General features: G+C 42.2%; 1 protein-coding gene across 1 annotated transcript in view; it reads right to left on the reverse strand.

Moving 5' to 3' along the window:
• nt5dc1 (5'-nucleotidase domain containing 1) overlaps window positions 1–21,353 on the reverse strand; it is a 619,201-nt gene that overhangs the window by 37,009 nt on the left and 560,839 nt on the right. The window contains exon 10 of the mRNA XM_059981450.1: window positions 1,498–1,662. Coding sequence (XP_059837433.1) covers window positions 1,498–1,662 — 165 coding nt within the window. The remainder of the gene's footprint in view (window positions 1–1,497; window positions 1,663–21,353) is intronic.

The raw sequence follows: 21,353 nt of genomic DNA on the forward strand, positions 1-21,353 counted from the left end.
ATGGATTTGTGGCTAAATTTCCTGATGATACATAGATTGGGGAGGGGTTAGTGTTGAGGAAACAGAGAGCCTGCAGAGGTACTTAGAATGGGCAAAGAAGTGGCAAATGAAATACAATGTTGGAATGCGTATTGTCATGCACTTTGGGTGGAAGAAATAAATGGGCAGACTATTATTTGGATGGGGAGAGAATTCAAAATGCTGAGGTGCAAAGGGACTTGGGAGTCCTTGTGCAGGATACCCTAAAGGCTCATCTCCAGGTTGAATCGGTGGCGTAGAAGGCGAATGCAATGTTGGCATTCATTTTTAGAGGTATAGAATATAAGAGCAGGGATGTGATGTTGAGGCTCTATAAAGCACATGTGAGACCACACGGAGTATTGTGTGCAGTTTTGGGCTCATTATTGTATACAGACATTGGAGTGGGTTCACAGAAGATGCATGAGAATGATTCCAGGAATGAAAGGGTTACCGTATGAGGAATGTCTGGCAGCTTTTGGGCTGTATTCCCTGGAGTTCAGGAGAAATAGGGGAAATCTCATAGAAACATTCTGAATGTTAAAAGGCCTGAACAGATTAGATATGGCAAAGTTATTTCCCATGGGAGGGAAGTCTAGGACAAGAGGGCACAACTTCAGGATTGAAGGATGTCCATTTAGAACAGCGATGCGGAGAAATTACTTTAGTCAGAGGGTGGTAAATCTGTGGAATTTGTTGCCACAGGTGGCTGTGGAGGCCAAGTCATTGGGTGCATTTAAGGCAGAGGTAGATAGATTCTTGATTAGCCAGGGCATCAAAGCGTACGGGGAGAAGGCAGGGGAGTGGGGATGACTGGAAGAATTGGATCAGCCCATGATTGAATGGCAGAGTGGACTCGATGGGCCAAATGGCCTACTTCTGCTCCTATATCTTATGGTCTCACCCTGTCTGGCACCAACAATAATCAATCCACAGTCAAAGTCACTTAGTTCACATTTCTTCCCCATTCTGATATTTTGTCTGAACAATCACTGAACATTTTGACAGCAGCTGCATGCTTTTATGCACTGAGTAGCTGCCACACGATTGACTGATTAGATATTTGCATTAAAGAGTAGATGTTCAGGGGTACCTAGTACAATGGCCATTGAACGTAGATTCTTTAAAGATTCAATGCTATTTTAGTTTCTACATTCACCCCATATATACGCTCCAATCTTTATTATATTTCCTGTAAAATTGTAAAAATGTTCAACGAAATTGACTTTTACTTCTCGATTTGCCTTCTCTGAGAAGTTTCAATTTGATTATCTGCTAAAGCAGTTTGTTGACATGGCTTGTTTTAGATGTCACACATCAGCAAGGGAGCACAGCTTAATTCTTTTGGCATATATCCCTTTGAACTCATTGGGAGTATGCAGACTGGAAAATCCAAAACATAATCTTCACATGTAAACTACAGCTCTTCCTGCTTTGTTTGTCCAAACCAATTATAATTATATTGTTTTGGATACTTACTTCATATTTTCCTTTCTTCTCCTGTGGCTGAGAGTCTTGCCTTTCCACTGTAACTTGTTGACTGGCTTCAACTTCCAGCTCCTCCAGGACCAGAACTGTTTCACAGTTGTTGTAGCTGTGGGCTGGAAAAATATCTGAGCGCATACTGTCACCAAAGTAAACGACCTGTGGATTGAACATCAGATATCACTTTGACATCTCATGAGAATAAGACCAGATCAATGATGAGTAAGAAAGATGTTTATAACTCGTAGATTTAAAAAGGAGACCAGAAAACCAAGAGGCTTATTTTCCGATTGTAAATTGATCCATAAATTGGTAGGCCAAATTTGTTGTATTGTGTCCATTTCTAGTGTCTTCCCTACAGAAAAGATGTCAGTAAGATTGAGGGAGTCCAGAGAAAACTTACAAGGATGTTGCCAGGACTTGAGGACCTGAGTTAAAGGGAAAGATTGAATAGGTTAGGACTTTATTCCCGAGAGCGTAGGAGAATGAAGGGAGATTTGATAGAGATATACAAAATTATGAGGGGTATTGATAGGCAAAATGCAAGCAGGGTTTTTCCACTGAGGTTGGGTGGGACTACAACTGGAGGTCATGGGTTAAGAGTGAAAGGTGAAATGTTTAAGGGGAACATGAGGGGAAATTTCTTCACTCAGAGGGTGGTGAGACTGTAGAACGAGCTGGCAGTACAAGTGGTGCATGTTATTTCGATTTCAACATTTAAAAGAAGTTTGGATAGGCACATGGATGCTGGGGGCATGGTGGGCTATGGCTCAGGTGCAGGTCAATGGGAGTAGGCAGGTTAATAGTTTGGCAAGGACTAGATGAGCTGAAGTTCGTATTTCTGTGCTGTAGAAATGATTGATGTAACTATATGGAGCACGGGGCAGCACAGCAGTGTAGTGGTTTACACAACGCTTTACAGTAAGTGACCCAGGTTCAATTCCCATCACTGCCTGTAAGGAGTTTGTGTTCTACCCGTGACGGCTGGGATTCCTCCAGGTTTCAGTTTACTTTCACAGTCCCAAGACGTACCAGTTGATAGGTTAATTGGTCATTGTAAGTCGTCCCATGATTAGGCTAGGATTAAATCAGAATTGCTGGGCAATGCGGTTCAAAGGGCCAGAAGGGACTATTTTGCGCTGTATCTCAATTTAAAAAGAGGAATAAAGGTAGTTTTCTATGCAGGTGACCTATATGGCCAGGTAATTATTACTTTGCTGAAGGACCTCCAATCTGAAACATTATTTCTGTTTTTCATCTGTCGATGCTGCCTGACCTAATGAGTGTTTTCAGCATTTTCTGTTTCTGTTTCAGATTTCCATCATCTGTACTTTGTAAAATTTTACTTATTCTATAAACCATATAACCATATAACAATCACAGCATGGAAACAGGCCATCTTGGCCCTCCTAGTTCGTGCCGAACTCTTAATCTCACCTAGTCCCACCTACCCGCACTCAGCCCATAACCCTCCACTCCTTTCCTGTCCATATACCTATCCAATTTTGCCTTAAATGACACAACTGAACTAGCCTCTACTACTTCTACAGGAAGCTCATTCCACACAGCTATCACTCTCTGAGTAAAGAAATACCCCCTCGTGTTTCCCTTAAACTTCTGCCCCCTAACTCTCAAATCATGTCCTCTCGTTTGAATCTCCCCTACTCTCAATGGAAACAGCCTATTCATGTCAACTCTATCTATCCCTCTCAAAATTTTAAATACCTCGATCAAATCCCCCCTCAACCTTCTACGCTCCAATGAATAGACTACTTGCATGATTTTCCTGCAGGTGAATATTAAGCTTTGCAAATGAAAATCTTTCTTTATTCCAGCCTTATTCCAGTTAATATTACACTTACCATGTGCAAATCAAATGAATGAATATGACATATTTTTATAATACTGTTTACATTATAAAAACTGTACATGGTGATATTTATATATTTATGCAAATTTTATTTCATATCTACTTTTAACCTTTTTTATCCTTTATAATTATTGAATGCTGTTGTTTTTTGTTGTATTTTCCACCAACATATATATGCACTGTGTATAGCAAATGAAGTTGAAATTTGATGCTTATTGGAAAGAAATATTTTCGGTACCTTTAAATTGGAAGTTTTTTTTGTTTGGTTCCTGTAAGTGGCAAAATGTCAGCTTTCAATTTTTTAATGAAAACAACAGCTGGCTAAAAGTTTTAGGAAAAGAACTTCTTTGAGAAGATGAGCATTTCAATTCAACCAAAATTACACAGAGCACTTACACATTTGCATGAAAAACAGGGAAAGGCCCAAACCAGCAGGTGAAGTCATCTGAAATGCTCACTGTCATTTATTAGAAATGCAACTACAACTTCTGATATCGGCAGATGATTAAACTTTGCAGATTTAAGCCTGTTCCCTGAGGTGGGATACTCAACAATAAAAACATTTGGCGGTTTGGCTCTGCATTCAGAAGTATTGAGCAGTACAAAGTTCCCAAGCTAATTTTAACGCAGAAAGTTAAAATTTGTTCACTTCAGTCAAAAAAAAAATTTCAATTGGCAGAAAAAAGCCTTAGTTACTTCCAGTATTTTAGTTTGTCTTTTTCATATTCTCTTTATTTTATTTCAATATCTCTGCCTAATATAAAATTAACTCACACAAACCATGAGAATTATAACCAAACACCTCTAAGCCAAAATCCTGTCTAAATATTCACTGAATTCAGAATTGGCATTTTTCGTTTTACAATTTGTCACTGTAATTGGCTTCTTCCCCTTTACCATCAGATTTCTGAATGGGCAATGAATCCATGAACACTTCCTTACTTGTTTTTTTCCCCTCTCTTTTTGCATTACTTTTAAAATTTAGTTTTTCATATATACTAAGTGTAATTTACAGTTTTATTATTAGGTATTCCAATGCTTTTTCAAAACACCAAATTTCATGATAGTTTGTCACTGGAATGGCACCATTAATTTCAGTTTTCATGGTTCACAGATGAGCTCTCTGATCACCGACTCCGGTTACCACTTTGCAAAATAATATTAGCAGTAACAGAAGACACCATTCACTGGTTGGACACTGCAAGCGAATGAGCTAATTCACATACCATGAATGGAACCAGAATAATCTCAGATTCAGAATCAGAATCAGGGTTAATATGATCGGTATACATCATGAAATTTGTTGCTTTGAAAAAGCATTGGAATACCTAATAATAAAAAACTATAAATTACAATAAATATTTAAACATATATGAAAAATTAAATTTAAAAAGCAGTGCAAAAAGAGAGGGGTAAAAAACAAGTAAGGAAGTGTTCATGGATTCATTGCCCATTCAGAAATCTGATGGCGGAGGGGAAGACGCCAATTACAGTGACAAATTGTAAAACGAAAAATGCCAATTCTGAATTCAGTGAACATTTAGACAGTATTTTGGCTTAGGGTGATAATCCTCATGGTTTGTGTGAGTTAATTTTATATTGGACAGAGATATCGAAATAAAACAAAGAAAATATGAAAAAGACAAAATAAAAAGAGATAGGCAGAGAATATGTGTGGTTTCAGGCTCCTGTACCTCCTCCTCGATAGTAGCAATGAGAAGAGGGCATAGTGATGGGGATCGTTAATGATGGATGCTGCCTTTTTGAGGCACTGCCTTTTGAAGGTGTCGGCAGTGCTGGGGAGGCTAATGCCCATGCTGGAGCTGGCTGAGTTTACAGCTTTCTGCAGCTTTTCCAATCCTGTCCACTGGCCCCTCCATACCAGATGGTGATACAATTAGTTATAATGCTCTCCACAGTACATCTGTAGAAAATTGCAAGTGTCTTTGGTGCCATTCCAAGTCTCCTCAAAGTTCCAATATAACTGCAGTTGTGCCTTCTTTCTAATTGCATCAATATGTTGGGCCCAGAATAGATCTTCAGAGATGATGACACCCAGGAACTGGAAACTGCCCAGCCTTTCCAGAGCAGGTGATAGAGAGGAACTATAAACAAGTAGTCACACTGGGATCTTGGGAGACAGATAAGTGGGTAACAGTCAGGAGAGGAAAGGGCAGGAGTCAGAGGCTAGAGAGTACCCGTGTGGCTGTCCCCCTTAACAATAAGTACTCCTGTTTGAGTACTGTTGGGAGGAGGCGGGGTGGCCTACCTGGGGGAAGCAATAGTGGCCGTGCCTCTGGCACAGAGTCTGGCCTTGTGGCTCAGAAGGGTAGGGAAAGGAAGAAGGCAGCAGTTATCGGGGACTCTGCGGTTAGGGGATCAGACAGGTGATTCTGTGGACAGAGGAAAGAAATGCAGCTAGTAGTTTGTCTTGCAGGTGCCAGGGTCCGGGATGTTTCTGATCGTGTCCACGACCTCTTAAAGTGGGAAGGTGAACACCCAGAGGTTGTGGTATGTATCGGAACCAACAACATAGGCAGGAAAAGGGAGGAGGTCCTGAAAACAGACTACAGGGAGTTAGGAAAGAAGTTGAGAAGCAGGACCTCAAAGGTAGCAATCTTGGGATTACTGCCTCTGCCACGCCAACAGTGAGTATAGGAATGGAGTGAGGTGAGGGATAAATACGTGGCTAGGGATTGGAGCAGGGGGCAGGGATTCAAAAAGGACGGATTGCCCTTGAATTCAAAGGGGACCAATATCCTGGCAGGGAGGTTTGTTAAGGCTATTGGGGAAAGTTTAAACTAGAATTGCTGGGGGATGGGAACCAACTTGAAGAGATGGGAGAAGGGGCGGTTGGCTCACATATAGAGAAAGCCTGGAGACAGTGCGAGAGGGAGAATAGGCAGGTGATAGAGAGGGATACGCTCACACTGATGGTCTGAGATGCGTCTACTTTAATGCAAGAAAGATCATGAGAAAAGTGGACGAGCTTAGAGCGTGGATCAGCACTTGGAGCTATGATGTTGTGGCCATTACACAGACTTGGATGGTGCAGGGGCAGGAATGGCTACTTCAAGTGCCAGGCTTTAGATGTTTCAGAAAGGACAGGGAGGCAGGCAAAAGAAGGCATTTTCAGAAGGCATTTGATAAGGTCCCACATAGGAGATTGGTGGGTAAAATCAAAGCTCATGGCATTGGGGGGAAGACATTGACATGGATAGAAAACTGGTTGGCAGATAGAAAGCAAAGGGTAGCGGTGAATGGGTGTTTCTCGGAATGGCAGGTGGTGACTAGTGGGGTGCCACAGGGCTCGGTATTGGGACCACAGCTGTTTACAATTTACGTCAATGATTTAGATGAAGGCATTGAGAATAACATCAGCAAGTTTGCTGGTGATACTAAGCTGGGTGGCATTGTGACATGTGATGAGGATGTTAGGAGAATTCAGGGTGACTTGGATAGGCTGGGTGAGTGGGCAGATACTTGGCAGATGACGTTTCATGTGAATAAGTGTGAGGTTATCCACTTTGGGAGTAAGAACAGGAAGGCAGATTATTATCTGAACGGTGTAAAGCTAGGTAAGGGAGAAATACAAAGAGATCTAGGAGTCCTTGTTCATCAATCACTGAAAGTGAATGAGCAAGTGCAGAAGGCAATGAAGAAGGCTAATGGAATGTTGGCCTTTATTACAAAGGGAATTGAGTACAAGAGCAAGGAAATCCTCCTGCATTTGTACAGAGCCCTGGTGAGACCACACCTGGAGTATTGTATACAGTTTTGGTCTCCAGGGTTAAGGAAGGACATCCTGGCTGTAGAGGAAGTGCAGCATAGATTCACAAGGTTAATTCCTGGGATGCCAGGACTGTCTTACACAGAGAGGTTAGAGAGACTGGGCTTGTACACGCTGGAATTAAGGAGATTGAGAGGGGATCTGATTGCAACATATAAGATTATTAAGGGATTGGACAAGATAGAGGCAGGAAATATGTTCCAGATGCTGGGACAGTCCAGTACCAGAGGGCATGGTTTGAGAATAAGGGGTAGGTCATTTAGGACAGAGTTAAGGAAAAACTTCTTCTCCCAGAGAGTTGTGGGGGTCTGGAATGCACTGCCTCGGAAGGCAGTGGAGGCCAATTCTCTGGATGCTTTTAAGAAGGAGCTAGATAGATATCTTATGGATAGGGGAATCAAGGGATATGGGGACAAGGCAGGAACCGGGTATTGATAGTAGATGATCAGCCATGATCTCAGAATGGCGGTGCAGGCTTGAAGGGCCGAATGGTCTACTTCTGCACCTATTGTCTATTGTCTATAAAAGAGGTGGGGGTGTGGCACTGCTGATCAGAGATTGCGTCACGGCTGCAGAAAAGGAGGAAGTCATGGAGGGATTGTCTACTGAGTCTCTTTGGGTAGAAATTATAAACAGGAAGGGGTCAATAACTCTACTGGGTGTTTTTTTATAGACCACCCAATAGTAACAGGGACACCAAGGAGCAGACAGGGAGCCAGATTCTGGAAAGGTGCAATAATAACAGGGTTGTTGTGGTAGGAGATTTTAATTTCCCAAATATTGATTGGCATCTCCCTAGAATGAGGGGTTTAGATGGGGTAGAGTTTGTTAGGTTGTCAGGAAGGTTTCCTGACACAATATTTAGATACACCTACAAGAGGAGAGGCTGTACTTGATCTGGCATTGGGAAAGGAACCTGGTAAGGTGTCAGGTCTTCCAGTGGGAAAGCACTTTGGAGATTGTGATCAGAATTCTACCTCCTTTACCATAGCATTGGAGAGGGATAGGAACAGACAAGTCAGGAAAGCGTTTAATTGGAGGAAGGGGAAATATGAGGCTATCATGCAGGAACTTGGAAGCATAAATTGGAAACAGATGTTCTCAGGGAAATGTACGGCAGAAATGTGGCAAATGTTCAGGGGATATATACATGGCATTCAGCATAGGTACGTTCCAATGTTACAGGGAAAGGATGGTACAGGAACCGCGGTGTACAAAGGCTGTTGAAAATCTAGTCAAGAGAAAAGAAAAGCTTACGAAAGGTTCAAAAAACTAGGTAATGATAGAGATCTAGAAGCTTATAAGGCAAGCAGGAAGGAGCTTAAGAATGAAATTAGGAGAGTCAGAAGGGGCCTTAGCAAGCAGGATAAAAGAAAACCCCAAGTCACTCTACAAGTATGTGAAGAGCAAGAGGATAAGATGTCAGGGAACAATCAAATGTGATAGTGTTGAAGTGTGTATGGAATCGGAAGAGATAGCTGTGGTACTTAATGAATACTTTGCTTCAATATTCACTATGGAAAAGGATCTTGGCGATTGTAGGGATGACTCACAATGGATTGAAAATCTTGAACATATAGACATTAAGAAAGAGGACATGCTGGAGCTTTTGGAAAGCATCAAGTTGGATAAGTCTCTGGGACTGGACTGGACGAGATGTACACCAGCAGTTATGGTCGAAATGGCAATAAAAGTGACTTATTGTGAGGGAGGAGATTGTTGAGCCTCTGGCAATGATCTTTGCATCATCAATGGGGATGGGGGAGGTTCCGGAGGATTGAAGGGTTGAGTATATTGTTTCCTTATTCAAGTAAGGGAGTAGAGATAGCCCAGGAAATTATAGACCAATGAGTCTTACTTCAGTGGTTGTTATGTTGATGGAAAATATCCTGAGAGGCAGGATTTATGAACATTTGGAGAGACATAATATGATTAAGAATAGTCAGCATGGCTTTGTGAAGGGCAGGTTGTGCCTTACGAGCCTGATTGACTTTTTTGAGGATGTGACTAAACACATTGATGAAGGTAGGGCAGTAGATGTGTGTATATGGATTTCAGCAAGGCATTTGATAAGGTACCCCATGCAAGGCTTATTCAGAAAGTAAAGAGGCATGGGGTTCAAGGGGACCCTGCTTTGTGGATCCAGAACTGGCTTGCCCATGCAAGGCAAAGACTGGTTGTAGACGAGTCATATTCTGCATGGAAATCAGTGACCACTGGTGCGCCTCGGGGATCTGTTCTGGGACCCCTTCTCTTCATGATTTTTATAAATGACCTGGATGAGGAAGTGGAGGGATGGGTTAGTAAATTTGCCAATGATGCAAAGGTTGGGGGTGTTGTGGATAGTGTGGAGTGCTGTCAGAGGTTACACTGGGACATTGATAGGATGCAAAACTGAGCTGAGAAGTGGCAGATGGAGTTCAACCCAAATAACTGTAAAATGGTTCATTTTGGTAGGTCAAATATGATGACAGAATATAGTATTAATTGTAAGACTTTTGGCAGTGTGGAGGATCAGAGGGATATTGGGGTCCGAGTCCATAGGACGCTCAAAGCTGCTGCGCAGATTGACACTTTGGTTAAGAAGGCATACGGTGTATTGGCCTTCATCAAATGTGGGATTGAGTTTAGGAGCCAACAGGTAATGTTGCAGCTATATAGGACCCTGATCAGACCCCACATGGAGTACTGTGCTCAGTTCTGGTCACCTCACTACAGGAAGGATGTGGAAACTGTAGAAAGGGTGCAGAGGAGATTTACAAGGATGTTGTCTGGAATCGGGAGCATGCCTTATGAGAATAGGTTGAGTGAACTTGGCCTTTTCTCCTTGGAGCGACGGAGGATGAGAGGTGACCTGATTGAGGTGTACAAGATAATGAGAGGCATGGATCGTGTGGATAGTCAGAGGCCTTTTCCTGGGGCTGAAATGGCTAGCACAAGAGGGGATATTTTAAAGGTGCTTGGAAGTAGGTACAGAGGAGGTTTCAGGGTTAATTTTTAAACGCAGACAGTGGTGAGTGCATGGAATGGGCTGCCAGTGACAGTGGTGGAGGCAGATATGATAGGATCTTTCAAGAGACTCCCGGATAGGTACATGGAGCTTAGAAAAATAAAGGGCTATGATTACTCAGATAATTTCTAAAGTAAGTGCATCTTTGGCCAGCATTGTGGGCTGAATGGTCTGTACTGTGTTGTAGGTTTTCTATGTTTCTATGTTTCCACTGCTGATCCCCATTGAGGACTGGTGTGTGTTCCCTCTACTTCCCCTTCCTGAAGTCCACAGCAACTCCTTAAGCTTACTGATGTTGAGTGCAAGGTTGTTGGTGACACCACTCAACCAGTTCATGTATATTTCTTCACCAACTGAAATTCTGCCAACAATAGTAATTATAAACAGCATTCGAGCTGTCCCTTGCCACACAGCCGTCATCTCTTGGATACTTACACAGCACTACAGCAGCTCTGTAGCGCGGATTCTTTAAGTATACTTTCCTCGTACCTCTGCCAGATCCCACAGATCTAGTACCAGTGGGTGAAATTTGCAAAGTAGATTTCAGGACCCATGCTAGTATGGAAAAGATAAACAAGTGGTTGCCAGACAGGTAGATTTATTCACTAAAATGTCTATGAGTTATAGAAAGAAAACAGTATGGTATTGAATGCTTAAGCTCATATTTATTTGGACTTTTTCCAGAATGCTGTTTTGAGGGGATTCTGGAAAACATGTAATCAGTTATAAAACAGAGTCTTTAATTTAAAATTGATTATTTTGCTACTGGTGTGTTTAGTACATTCTACGCAAATCAGAAAGTCTGGTTGTGACCAGTCCCTTTTTAAAATAAGAAACTAACTCTGTTCATGTTAGACAACACAGGAAGCTTCCTGATGATTTAGTGAGTTTATCCTTAAAAGCAGCTAAAACTAGAGGCCAGAAATTTCCAGATATATGTTCGCACTGATTGATGTCAACATTTCTTTAAAGAAATATAATAATTAACTTGAGCTTTCCTGGATTTAATGAGGGGATATTTATCAAAATAGTCATTTCTGTTCATAATTTATTTAGTGATATTGTGTAGAGTAAGCCCTTCGAGCCACACTGCCAAAGCACCCCCGACACATGCAATTAACCCTGACCTAATCACAGGACAATTTACAATGACCAGTTAATCTTCCTGGTATGCCTTTGGACTATGGGAGGAAACTGGAGCGCCTGGAGAAAATGCACGCATTCCCTGGGGAAGGAATACAGAGACTCCTTACAGAATGGCGCTGGAATTGAACTCTGAACTCCGGAATGCCCTGAGATGTAACAGCATTGTGCTAACCGCTACGGCAAAATGGTGCCCAATTGTTCATTATTACAATGAATAATTGCTGTGAGCACGTATGGATGAAGAGACGTATTTGAGGTCTTAAGGACGAAGATGAAGGCACAGATTCAGTAAGTTTAAGGAGGGAATTCTAGAGTGTGGAGCTAGAACACCGAGGATTCATTGCCAATGTCCTCGGTAAAGGACAGAAGAATGGCATAGATAAGAGTAGATAGACAATATCTTTTTCCCATTAAAATGTCTATTACCAGAGGGCATGCATTTAAGGGGAGAGGGGGTAATTTCAAAGGAGATGTAAGTTTTTTTTTACTCAGAGTGGTGGGTGCCTGGAATGTGCTTCCTGGGGTGTGGTGCAAATATAATAGGGACTTTTAAGTGACGTTTAGATAGGCACATGAATGTGAGGAAAATGGAAGGAATCAGGATCAGCTTTAATATCACTGTTGGGACATTTGTTGTTCTGCAGCAGCATTACATTGCAATGCATAATAATAAAAACTGTTAATTACAGTAAGCTTATATTTTAAAAAAACTTATATCAGTAGTGAAAAAGAGAAAACAAAGTAGTGAGGTAGCGTTCATGGATTCAATGTCCATTCAGAAATTGGATGGCAGAGGAGAAGATGTTCCTGAATCGTTGAGTGTGTGCCTACAGATATGGACAATTGATAAACAGAAGAGATTAGTTTAAACGGCCATTTGATCACTAATTTAATTGGTTTGTCACAACGGGCCTGTGGGCCTTTCCCTGTGCTGTATTTTCTCTGTTCTGAGGATAAGAATGGGGAGGCTTCGCATAGAAATTTCAACGTATACATACTTTGAAATAGCCACAGCTTTGGATGACAGAACCAGATGTCAACATTGACTAACCAAATCTCGAAACAGAAAAGCATGCTTTGATTTGGTCCAGTCATCTGAACCTTCGATACAGTCAAAGAGGCAGTCAGTGCACATCGGCAAAAATCCTTTAAAGAATTGTCTATTTGTGTCTAATTGTCTGCATTGTCTATTCTTGTCTCTATCCCACAGAAAACCAGCTGGTCCAGCCTGGCCATCACCAGAGCAGTAAAGAATCAAAAAAAGCCATAGGTCAACATGGCTTGGGAGCAGACAGTATGCTTGCCTAATTTCAAACCTCAGAGAGGAAATTCTGTGATAAATTTCCATATCCAGGTAGATGGGGATCGCAGAAATGGGGATGGGGATCATGACCACCTTGAAGAAAGGAGACATATTAATGGAATGATCCAGATTCATTTGGTTACCACACGAATAGTACACTGAAACATACAATGAAATGTGTTGTTCGCCTTAACAACCAACACAACCTTAAGTACACGCTGTCAACTTAGCCAGCCCACGATGAAATTAGCTAATGAGCTGTCAGCAGAAGTGGTGGGTGTGGGTTTGATTCCAACACTTAAGATAAATTTGAATACATACGTGGATGGGAGGGGTATGGAGGGTGCAGGTCGATAGGACTAGGCAGAATAATAGTTTGGCATGGGCTAGATGAAGAGAAGGGCTTGTTTCTGCGCTATATTGTTCTATGATTCTATGACTCCACACAGGTTTCTGCTTTTCACAAACTAATTTTCTTTTTTTTTACTTTAATTTGCTGCAGTGTGATGCCATGATCAACTTTATAGCTATTTTGCACAACTTAACAAAAGACAATTTACGACCTGCAAAAATCCTATTCTTTCTCCCACTTAGATGGTCAAGGCAACAACTTCAAAGGGTCAACCACTATCTTTAAGTTTTAATTGATGTATCTATTGTGGATCTTCCTTATCTTTGCTTCAGGGAAAGCCCTAGTCAGGGTCCTTCCCAACCAACTCTATCCAGCAGCTGAAACACTGCTCCCCAAACTGCAGTGAGTATTCTGTTCATTTTGTAGCACCACTGATATAATCCACACCGTGCATCATCTTCAAGTAAAACACAGGTACTTTAATGCACTTCACTGTATTCTACATTCAGTCATTTTTTATTCCTTGTGTACTATCTCAACTTAACTTGGATATTAACAATCTGTCTAAATTAAACATATATTTAAGTTATATGTTTACAGTTTCAGTTAACTATCATTCAAAAAGATTATAAGATATAGTGATAGAATTAGGCCTTTTGGCCCATTGAATCTGCTCTGCTGTTCCATTATGGCTGATTTATTATTCTCTTAACCGCATTCTACTGCCTTCTCCATATAACCTTTGGCATCCTTATAGTTATGAACCTATCAACCTCCACTTTAAATAAACCCAATGGTCTGGCCTCTATAGCTGTCCATGGCAATGAATTCCACAGATTCATCATCCTCTGGCTAAAAAAAAATCCACCACATCTCTGTTCTAAAGGGACGTCCTTTTATTTCTGAAGATGTGCCCTCTTGTCATGGACTCAAGCAATACAGAAAACATCCTCTCCATGTACACTCTTTCGATATTTGATAGGTTTCAATTAGATCCCAGCAAATTCTTTTGAACTCCAGTGAGTACAGGCCCAGAGTCATCAAATACTCCTCATTTGCTAACCTTTCCATTTCTGAAATCACTCTCATGAACATCCTCTGGACCCTCTCCAATACAAGTCAAGTCAAGTCACTTTTTATTGTCATTTCGACCATAATTGCTGGTACAGTACACAGTACATAATTGCTGGTACAGTACACAGTAAAAATGAGACAACATTTTTCAGGATCATGGTGCTACATGAATCAATACAAAAACTAGACTGAACTACGTAAAAATAACACAGAAATAAAAGCTACACTAGACTACAGACCTACCCAGGACCTCATAAAGTGCACAAAACAGTGCAGGCATTGCGATAAATAACAAACAAGACAATAGGCACAGTAGAGGGCAATAAGTTGGTGTCAGTCTAGACTCGGGGTATTGAGGAGTCTGATGGCTTGGGGGAAGAAACTGTTGCACCGTCTGGTCATGAGAGCCAGAATGCTTCAATGCCTTTTCCCTGACGGCAGGAGGGAGAACAGTTTGTATGAGGGGTGCGTGGGGTCCTTCATAATGCTGTTTGCTTTGCAGATGCAGCATGTAGTGTAAATGTCTGTAATGGTGGGAAGAGAGACCCCGATGATCTTCTCAGCTGACCTCACTATCTGCTGCAGGGTCTTGGGATCCGAGATAGTGCAATTCCTGAACCAGGCAGTGATGCAGTTGCTCAGAATGTTCTCGATACATCCTCTGTAGAATGTGGTGAGGATGGGGGGTTTGGGGGGGGGGGGGTTGTAGATGGACTTTCCTCAGCCTTCACAGACAGTAGAGACACTGCTGGGCTTCCTTTGCTATGGAGCTGGTGTTAAGGGACCAGGTGAACCCCAAGAAATATGGTGATCTTAACGATCTCTACTGAGGAGCCGTCGATGTTCAGCAGAGAGTGGTCGCTCCGTGCCCTCCTAAAGTCAACAAACATCTCTTTTGTTTTGTTCACATTCAGAGACAGGTTGTTGGCTCTGCACCAGTTCGTTAGCCGCTGCACCTCCTCTCTGTATGCTGACTTGTCATTCTTCCTGATGAGACCCACCACGGTCGTGTCATCGGTGAACTTGATGATGTGGTTCGAGCTGTGTGTTGCAGCACAGTTGTGGGTCAGCAGAGTGAACAGCAGTGGACTGAACACACAGCCCTGGGGGGCCCCCGTGCTCAGTGTGATGGTGTTGGAGATGCTGCCTCCAACCAGCATATAAAAAGTATTCACCGCTCCCCCCCCCGGAAGTTTTCATGTTTTATTGTTTTACAACATTGAATCACAGTGCATTTAATTTCACTTTTTTGACATCGATCAACTGAAAAAGACTTTTCAGTCAAAGAGAAAACAGATCTCTACAAAGTGATCTAAATTAATTACAAATATAAAAAAAGTAATTGCATAAGTATTCATTCCCTTTAATATGACACACCAAATCATCACTGGCACAGCTAATTGGTTTTATAAGTCACATAATTAATTAAATGGAGATCTGTTTTTGGAGACCTGTGTACAGTCAAGGTGTTTCAATTGATTATACTAAAAATACGTCTGTATCTGGAAGGTCCAACTGCTGGTGAGTGAGTATCCCTCAAACCAATACCATGAAGACAAAAGAACAATCAAAGCAACTCCACAAAAAAGCTAAGTCAGGAAGATGGATACAAGAAAATTTCCTAGTCACTGAATATCCCTTGTAGTACAGATAAGTCAATCGTCAAGAAATAGAAAGAATATGGCACAGCTGTAAATCTGCCAAGAGCAGGCTGTCCTCAAAAACTGAGACACTGTACAAGAAGGTTAGTAAATTTGCTGATGACACAAAGGTTGGAGGTGCTGTGGATAGTGTGGAGGGCTGTCAGAGGTTACAGTGGGAAATTGATAGGATACAAAACTGGGCTGAGAAGTGGCAGATGGAGTTCAACCCAGGTAAGTGTGAAGAGGTTCATTTTGGTAGGTCAAATATGATGACGGAATATAGTATTAATGGTAAAACTCCTGGCAGTGTGGAGGATCAGAGGGATCTTGGCTCTGTGGTTAAGAAGGCATACGGTGCATTGGCCTTCATCAATTGAGGGATTGAGTTTAGAAGCTGAGAGGTAATGTTGCAGCGATACAGGAGCCTGGTCAGACCCCACCTGGAGTACTGTGCTCAGTTCTGGTCACCTCACTACAAGAAGGACGTGGAAACCATAGAAAAGGTGCAGAGGAGATTTACAAGGATGTTGCCCAGATTGGGGAGCATGCCTTATGAGAATAGGTTGAGTGAACTCGATCTTTCTTCCTTGGAGCGATGTAGGATGAGAGGTGACCTGATAGAAGTGTATAAGATGATGACAGGCATTGATTGTGTGGATAGTCAGAGGCTTTTTCCCAGGGCTGAAATGGCTAGCACGAGAGGACACAGATTTAAGCTGCTTGGAAGCAGTACAGAGGAGATGTCAGGGGTAAGTTTTTTTACGCAGAGTGGTGAGTCCGTGGAATGGCCTTTTGGCGATGGGGATGGAGGCGGAAACAATAGGGTCTTTTAAGAGAATCCTGGATGGTTACATGGAGCTCAGAAAAACAGAGGGCTATGGGTAACCCTAGATAATTTCTAAGGAAAGGACATGTTCGGCACAGCTTTGTGGGCTGTAGGTTTTCTCAGGGGACTAGTGAGGGAGGCCACCGAGAGACCTATGACAATTCTGGAGGAGTTAGAAGCATCAGTGGCTGAGATGGGAGAGAATGCACATACAACTGTTGCCCAGGAGCTCCACCATTTGCAGCTTCATGGGAGAGTGGCAAAGAGAAAGCCACAATTGAAAAAAAATCATATGAAATCTCAGCTGGTGTTTGCCAGAAGGCATGTGGGAGACTCTGAAGTCAGTGGGAAGAAGGTTCTGTGGTCTGATTAAACCAAAATTGAGCTTCTTGGCCATCAGATGGAAGTCTATGTTTGGTGTAAGCCAAACACTGCATATCATCAAAAACACACCATCCCTACAGTGAAGCATGGTGATGATTGATCGTGCTGTGAGGATGCTTCACTGCAGCAGAACTTGGAAGGCTTGTGAGGGTAAAGGGTAAAATGAATGCAGAAAAATAGAGGGAATTCCAGGAGGAAAACCTGATGCAGTCTGCAAGAGAACCGTGACTTGGGAGAAGATTTGTTTTCCAACAAGACAATGACCCCAAGTATAAGGCCTAGGCCTCACAGGAATAGGTTAAAAACACCAAAGTTAATGCCCTGGAGCAGCTAAGTCAGAGTCCAACCCTCAATCCAATTGAGAATTTGTGGCTGGAGTTGAAAAAGGCTGTTCACTGACGATTCCCATGCAATCTGACAGAGCTTAAGCATTTTTGTAAAGAAGAGTGGGGAGTTTCCAGATGTGCAAAGCTGATAGAGACCTATCCAAACGGACTGTAATTGCTGTCAAAGGTGCATTTACTAAATACTGACTTGAAGGGGGGTGAGTAATTACGTAATCTATTATTTTATGTTTATAAATTTAGACCAATTTATAGAAATTTGTTTTCACTGCGACACAAAAGTTTTTTCTGTTAATCAGTGTTGAAAAGGTCAAATTAAATCTGCTGTTATTCAATATTGTAAAACTATAAAAAACATGAACATTTCTGGGGTGGGGTGGTATGTCTTTGGACTGTGAGAGGAAACCCACGATATCACAGGGAGAACGTACAAGCAGCGGTGGGAATTGAATCAGATTGCTGGTGTTGTAAAGTGTTGTGCTAACCACTACATTACAGTTCTGTCCTGTTTGCAGATTGAGTTCCAAGTTATTGTTGACTGGATACTGTGAAGGCTATGGGCCTGGACAAAATCCCGGTAATAGACCTGAAGACTTGTGCCCTAGAACTTGTCACACCAGTACAGCTACAACACTGCCGTTTAGCCAGCAATGTGGAAAATTGTCCAGGTATGTTCTGTACACAAGAAACAGGATGCCCAACCTAGCCAATTACTGCCCTATCAGCCTACTCTCAATCATCAGCAAAGTAATGGAAGGGGTCATCAACAGTGCTGTCATGCAACACCTACTCAGCAATAACCTGCTTACGGATGCCCAGTTTGGGTTCTGTCAAGGCCACTCATCCTGACCTCATCATCTCCTAGGTCCAAACATTGACCAAAGAGCTAAGTACCAGAGGTGAGGTAAGAGTGATAGCCCTCAACATCAAGACAGCATTTGACCGAGTATGGTATCAAGGTGCCCGAACTAAAATAGAGTCAATGCGAATTAGAGGGGAAACCCTCTGCTGGCTGAAATCATACCTGACCCAAAGGAAGATGGTTGTAGTGGTTGGAGGTCAATCATCTCATCCTCAGGACATCACTAAAGCTGTTCCTCAGGGAAGTGTCCTCGAACCAACCATCTTCAGCTGCTTCATCAATGACCTGTCTTCTGTCATAAGGTCGGAGTGCAGATGTTTTCAAATGACTGCTCAGTGTTCTGCACTATTCATGACTCTTCAGATACTGAAGTAGTTCATACCCAAATGAAGCAGGGCCTGGACAATATCCAGGTTTGGACTGACAAGCGGCAAGTACATTCGAGCCACGCAAGTGCCAGGCAATGATCATCTTCAACAATAGAGACTCTAACCATCATCCTTTGACATTCAGTGGCATCATCATCACTGAATGCCCTACTATCAACTTCCTGGGAGTTACCATTGACAAGAAACTGAACTGGTCTAGCCATATAAATACTGTAGCTACCAGAGCAGGACAAAGGTTAATAATCCTGTGACGTGTCACTCACCTCTTAACTCCCTAAATCCTGCCCACCATCTACAAGGCCCAGATCAGGAGTGTAATGGAATACTCGTCACTTGCTTGGATGAGTGCAGCTCTATCAACACTCAACAAGCTTGACACAATCCAGTACAAGGCAGCCCACTTGATTGGTACCCCTTCCACAAGCATCCAACCCCTCCACCATTTGAGGAACAATTGCAGCAGCGTGTACTATCTACGAGATGCACTGTAACAACACACCGAAGTTTCTAAGGTAACACCTTCCAGACCCATGATCACTACCATCTAGAAAATTTCGAGAGCAGCAGATACCTGGGAACACCACCATTTGGAACTCCCCTTCCAAGTCACCACTATCCTGACTTGGAAATATATCGCCATTTCTTCATTGTCGCTGGGTCGAAATCATGGAATTCCCTCCCTAACAGCACCGTGGGTGTACCTACACCTTGGGGATTCCAGCAGTTCAAGAAGGCAGCTCATCACCACCTTCTCAAGGGTAAATTGTGATGGGCAATAAATGCTGGCTTAGCTGGCGATGCCCACATCCCATAAATTAATAAAGAAAAGTCACTCAGACATCGAAGATACTGGGTTTTACATTCACAAAACAAAGTCCTCAACCAGCCTGCCCTGTATGGATAAACTCCTACAATGTTTAACACCAGATATATCATACCTCAAGTTTCAATTGAGATTGTGATGTACAGAAAGACATAAACAAAATACAATTTACAAGTCTAAAACATCTTTTTATATTGCAGACTGAATCAGTGCTGAATTATTATTACTGGACTATTCTTATTTCGTGAGCTTTTTAAGCAGAAACCAGCTGTTCCTCTTGGCATCTGAGCTAAGCACAATAAAGACATAAGAGCAAAGCTAATTAAATAAAAGCAGTTTCTCCAGGAAATGAATGAAAGCAGCAGATATAACATATTACCAGGTAGGTGACAAAAGGCATTTGCTGATCTTGTGAACTGCATGGCACCTAATTCCAACAGCGGAGCATAATGAACTTCCACTAGCTGTATCCTTTCTATTGCTTACACCTGGAAGTTCAATGAAGGGGAGACTGGGTGGCTGGAGGTGAAAACTGATTCTATTAAAAAAGCTAATCACTTCAATTCTATAAGTGGCTTGAAAGCTGTGCTGATGACTCCCCTTTCTCTTTCTTCTATGGTCCACTGTCCTCCCTCTTCAGATTCCTCCACCTCTTCTATTATCACCTCACCATTTCTCACTTCATCCCCTCTCCTCCACCCACCCTCCCCCTCACCTGGACTCATCTATCACCTGCAGTTTGTACTCCTTCCCTCCCCCCCCCCACCCCACCTTCTTATTCTGGCTTTTGCCCCCTTACTTTCAGCCTGCCACATCAGCTGTTTATTCATCTACATTGGTGGTGAAAATGATTCTGTGATTGAAAGATTATTATTATGAGGAGCTTTGGAATTCAGAAGAATGAGGAGGGATCTTCTTGAAACCTATTGAACGTTGAAAGGCCTCAATAGAGTGGATGTGGAGAAGATGTTTCCTATGGTGGGTGAGTCTAAGACCAGAGGAAATAGCTTTAAAATAGAGGAATGTCCATTTAGGATGGAATTAAGGAGGAATTTCTTTAGACAGAGTGGTGAATCTGTGGAATTCATTGCCACAGGCAGCTGTGGAGGCCAAGTCCTTATGTATATTTAAGGCAGAGGCTGACGGATCCTTGATTAGTCAGGGCATGAAGGGATTTGGGGAGAATGCAGGTGATTGGGGCTGAGATGGAAATGGATCAGAGCAGACTCGATAGGCCAAATGACCTAATTCTGCTCCTATATTTTATGGTCTTATAGATGCTGCCTGATCTCCTGAGTTCCTCCCGCACTTTGTGTGTGTGGCTCTGATCACTCCTCCTATTTTTCACTTTTAGGCTCATGATTGCCATACCTCAGGGTCCATATAATTTGATTTTAGCAAATCCTCTGATATTTGTGATGCATTGCTTGGAGTATTTTCTTGATCTCCTACTGGTATGGTGGCTGAATGGTTGCAGAAAACTAGTGTCTGTATCTGATTGTGCTGAAGCTGTTCTTTGGATGGATTTCAGTTTATCATATTTGTCCAAGGATCATCACCTCTTCTCTGAGGATCAGAATCTTGTCATGGTAGAGAGGCGAGTGAGTTTCTGCGATCCTGAGAGAGATGCTGATTGGAGCTTAGCAGTAAGCAAGCTATAAGACAGATAATGGAGGCTACTGGGACCGGATCAAAATAAAGTTCAGAGACTTGTAAACTTAGTGAGCTCCATCATGGGCACGAGACTCCAAAGCATACAGGACCTGCCCTCTTCTCATTGCTACCATCAGGGAGGAGGTACAGAAGTCTGAAGGCACACACTCAATGATTCAGGAACAGCTTCTTCCCTTCTGCCATCGATTTCTGAATAGACATTGAATGCTCAAACAATACCTCACTACTTTTTATATTTTTATTTTTGCACTACTTATTTAACTATTTTATATATATATAAACTATGAATTACAGTATTTTATATATATACTTACTGTAATTCATAGTTTTTTTCTATTATTATGTATTGCATTGTACTGC

The sequence above is a fragment of the Hypanus sabinus genome, chromosome 10, assembly GCF_030144855.1.
Source record: "Hypanus sabinus isolate sHypSab1 chromosome 10, sHypSab1.hap1, whole genome shotgun sequence".
Lineage (NCBI taxonomy): Eukaryota > Metazoa > Chordata > Chondrichthyes > Myliobatiformes > Dasyatidae > Hypanus > Hypanus sabinus.